This window comes from Sinocyclocheilus grahami, unplaced genomic scaffold (genome assembly GCF_001515645.1).
Source record: "Sinocyclocheilus grahami isolate Dianchi unplaced genomic scaffold, SAMN03320097.WGS_v1.1 scaffold2414.1, whole genome shotgun sequence".
In the NCBI taxonomy this organism is placed as follows: Eukaryota; Metazoa; Chordata; class Actinopteri; order Cypriniformes; family Cyprinidae; genus Sinocyclocheilus; species Sinocyclocheilus grahami.
In genome coordinates this window covers 33138-34542 of record NW_015507593.1, presented here as the reverse complement: position 1 = coordinate 34542, position 1405 = coordinate 33138, and the positions used below count along the sequence as shown (strand labels likewise).

Genomic DNA, 1405 nt, shown 5'->3' with positions numbered 1-1405 from the left:
TCATTCAAAACTAACTTACAAAAGAAGCTCAGGCCATCTGACTGTTTGGGTGGAGTGGGGAACTGAAAGCAAATATATTAAAAACTTCCTTGTTAAGTACAGAGAGTTCAACACTACAAAGTGGAAAGAGGTCAGTAACAGCCATCTGACAAGAGGTCAGGCATTTATTATTTATTTCCTAAACAAATAACTGCACATTCTGACATCCACTTACTTAATAATTTGAAATATATTCTCATAATTAATTCATAGTGATATTCTCATAGTAAAAATACTCGTAAATAATTATGACTGATAACTATGAAAAAAAATTATAGCTGACACACATGGTAAATAATTTGTCAGATGAGTATAAAAAGGTGGCTTTTCTTTTTTGCTCTCGATTTATGAATATCTTTGGCATTTTTCCCCCTAAACCCTGATTAATTTCAGATCCTGGTGTAAAGGTTATAGTAATAGAGTGTGTACCTTTTCCCAAACCTCTGCACTATATTAACCCGTAAAAGGTGCATATAAGTACTTTGAGTGTACAAATTAGTACATAAATGGTACGTATATAGCAACTTTTTAAATACTACCGCCCCAAGTGACAACTTTTTTTTCTGAGAGTGTACAATTATAGCACACTCATTGGCATACTGCAACCCATGATGTAATGTGCTTAACTTCCGTTTTAAGAGTAGCCATTAAGATGGAAATAATCTCTTCATGTCTCATTATTGTATGAGACTGCAAAAGACTGTTTCATGTTGTCCTCTTATTTTAGGAAAATGGTATGCAGGATGTTTATTGCTTGGTCGTTGGAGTTCATTTAAAATATATTTATGGATGGCAATTTTGTGCATAGGTGACCTATATACTATACATTAGCCCAAGGGTCTTGAGCTGGTAAGCTAAAGCTGTTGAAAGTATCTAGTTCTGCGGCATATTACAGTGTGGTATAACACACTGGAACTGAGTAGAATGCAAGTCAGCTGATAATATGGACGGTTTGGTACAGAACAGAGTAGTGGTGTGGTGGGCTACCACAGTGTGAAAAAACAAGGGTGAAGTATAGTTAAGAATACATTCTATCTGCCGTTGTATCTTTCTGTCTGTAAAAACTTTTTACACCTTTTCAAAATTTTCAATCTAGGTTTTCAATCCCACTAAGTTTGTTTTGACTAACTTTACTTGTCTAGTAGTAAAAATGTAGGACTTTTAGTAAAGTTTGCTACAGGCCCATTACCTGATGTGAATTTACTTGCTTGTTCCACCTAATTTTGTACTCTTTTCCTCCACAGCAACAGTCTAAAAACAACAAAGAATGTGTTTTATGGAATCTGACGCCATCTCTGCCTTACGAGTTGCAAACACAGTGTGTTCCCAACAAAGAGTGTGCGCAGTGTCCACTCAGTAAGGTCAT

At 35.4% G+C, this 1405-nt stretch overlaps 1 protein-coding gene across 1 annotated transcript in view; it reads left to right on the top strand.

Annotated features, from left to right (window-relative positions):
* Positions 1 to 7: 7 nt before the first annotated feature.
* LOC107574963 (leukemia inhibitory factor receptor-like) overlaps positions 8 to 1405 on the top strand; it is a gene marked incomplete at its 5' end in the record, with an annotated part of 9140 nt that continues 7742 nt past the window's right edge. Inside the window, 2 exons of the mRNA XM_016261378.1 lie at positions 8 to 130; positions 1284 to 1400. Coding sequence (XP_016116864.1) covers positions 8 to 130; positions 1284 to 1400 — 240 coding nt within the window. The remainder of the gene's footprint in view (positions 131 to 1283; positions 1401 to 1405) is intronic.